This window comes from Octopus bimaculoides, chromosome 9 (assembly GCF_046866305.1).
Source record: "Octopus bimaculoides isolate indiv1 chromosome 9, ASM4686630v1, whole genome shotgun sequence".
In the NCBI taxonomy this organism is placed as follows: domain Eukaryota; kingdom Metazoa; phylum Mollusca; class Cephalopoda; order Octopoda; family Octopodidae; genus Octopus; species Octopus bimaculoides.
In genome coordinates this window covers 35,821,324-35,823,789 of record NC_142936.1, presented here as the reverse complement: position 1 = coordinate 35,823,789, position 2,466 = coordinate 35,821,324, and the positions used below count along the sequence as shown (strand labels likewise).

The 2,466-nt window shown below is 39.1% G+C and overlaps 1 protein-coding gene across 1 annotated transcript in view; it reads right to left on the bottom strand.

Annotated features, from left to right (window-relative positions):
- The window catches only part of LOC106874289 (A disintegrin and metalloproteinase with thrombospondin motifs 6), a 131,479-nt gene extending 129,236 nt beyond the window's left edge, over positions 1-2,243 (bottom strand). Inside the window, exon 1 of the mRNA XM_089357432.1 lies at positions 1,406-2,243. Within this exon, the coding sequence (XP_089213558.1) occupies positions 1,406-2,030 (625 nt within the window). The 5' untranslated portion in view covers positions 2,031-2,243. The remainder of the gene's footprint in view (positions 1-1,405) is intronic.
- Between the last annotated feature and the right edge of the window lie 223 nt (positions 2,244-2,466).

The window sequence follows — 2,466 nt, the reverse complement described above, 5'->3', positions numbered from 1 at the left end:
TTTCACTTTATTTTCGCAGTCAACGTCCTAGAGAAACGCATAAACGCCACAAGTTTCCTTTCTTATTCATTTAAAGTCATTCGGCATCTTTTTTAAAATCTATATATTTGTCAGGGAATAGGGAAACGGGTTCGTGGCTGATAGGACCTCTGAATTTAGTGCCAATGACGTGAGTGGAGACCGGTTTAAAAGTCGAGAATAACGACATTATGAAGAAACCAGGAAGTGAAGTAGATACGTTCGAAGATAGTACAATTGTCTTGTAATATTTAATCTCGATTTGGAGTTTGACTTCGAATTTCACTGGGGGTGGAGGGTTCGATAAGATAATTTACTAACGGGTAAAGTTAATCAACTACTCCACTCAACTTCTCTTTTAATAACTGTATGGTCATGTGCCAAATTGGTGGATTGTTAGTTTTGTAAAGAACTGGCCTATAATCAACAGAATCGATAAAACAAATATATTACTAATATAGGTTTTATCGTTTCTGATCAAAGGAAGGAAATAGGACAGACTTTCGGAATAGCTGTCACTACCACACGAGAAAGGTAAATGCGCGGAACTGGGGAGCAAATGCATAACAATTTTAATTTTTTGAGAAAAAGATCCATTGAGAATTGTAATTGCCGTTGCATGAAATACAGGAATACTAAAAAAAAAAATGAAGGAAAGTAAGTAATTCCTTGCTCTTTTCTTTACCCACGAGGTAGTGATAGCTATTCCGAGAGTCCCCGTAAAGGGAACGCAAATTTGATCAAGATAATACCAGAAACACATATAAAGCATAAACCTGTCTCCTTCTGTAGGGTTTAAACCAACTCCTCAAAAATGCAGTTATGAAATTTTGGAGGAAGATAAATAACTCTATGAAAACTGAAAGAACAGAGAAGGTTTTGCTAACGAATAATTTTATGACCATGCTGGAATCGAAACCATCAAATATAAATACAAACACATACATTCTTTGTATATATGCGCGAGTGTACTACGAGACATGCTCGGCGTGTGTGTGTGTGTGTGTGTGTGTGTGTGTATGTGTGTGTGTGTGTGTGTGTGTGTGTGTGTGTGTGTGTGTGTGTGTGTGCGTGCGTGTGTGCATGTGTGTGTGTGTGTGTATGGTTTGTAAATTAAAATAGCGAATGAATCCGAAATATTTTCGTTCAGATTTCCAAGAGAAAGATGGAAAGGAAAGAAAAATATCTGCGAGAGATAAAGGAAACTGGCAATGAAGGAACCCCAAAGGGTGAGAGAAAGAGATATTGACTGAGATGCCAGCAGACAGAAACTACAGTTGTAATGAAAGTGTATAAAATAAAAAGCTGTAAGAAACGGGAGGAAGCAATATATAAAAAAAGGAAGCAAGGGGTCGCTAAAATACACACTTGTAGATAGTATACAAACCTGTCCTTTTCTGCAGCATTCCGTCAACGGGTGGTGGCGGGTGCAGTGGTCGCGCCCACGTGACTACAGGTCCACATTTAGGGATATCCAATATAACTAACAGTAAGGCCCAGAACAAGAAATCTGTTAACGGCCGAAGTCCATCCCTTCTAGCAATAGCCGCCGACTTTGCAAAGAAGAAGCCATAACGAAAATACGTTGTAGTTGCAGTTACGGGACTGTAAGTCTGAGAATCACTGTAAGACAGCAAGCCGGCTTTCTGGTCGCCAGTGCCATCTCTCTCAAAATTATCATCGTCTTTGTCAGCTTTTCTTGGAGAAACTCTATCCGGGAAAAGTGTGACGTTTATAGTGACACCTCTGCCTATTGTGGTTGTCGTAGCTGTTATTGGTACGACACAGTGGGTAGAGCTAGTGGGTGCTATAGATGTTAGGATGGCAGTGGTAGCAGTAGAAGGAATGGTCATGCTTACTCTTGCTGCTACCGTCGTTGATGCTGCTGTTGCTGCTACTACTACTGATAGAGATAATGTTGTTGTTGTTATTGTTGTTGTAGTTGTTCCCGTTGTTAGACTTGAGCACTTCCACTGTGGCAAGCGATTCCTTGTCGTCTCTAGCTCAGACATACGATCTCTTTAGGAGGTCGAGTTTTTTGCCTTTCTTATAATTTCCCTTTCCAGCCATCCAACCATCTCTCTATCTCTCTGACTCTAACACTATTTAAACTGACTGCCTTTCTATTCTTACTTTCTGTCTGACTCTCACTATTTCTGTCCCTCTTTCAATCTCCCCAGAGTCTCCTCACTCTGCCCTTCCCCCAATGTCTGCTACAATACACTGCCAAGAAATAACTTTTAGAATTGTTTTAGGGTTTTCAACTTTTCAATGTAGAACTTGTTGCTGTAGCCAACTGTTCTAATAATTACGGCAGTATTATTATTATTATTATTATTATTATTATTATTACTGTTGATGCTGCTGCTGTTGTTGCTGCAATTGTTTAATACTACAACAATAATCGTTATAATTATATTTATAACTGTCTAATAAAGGTACAAAACC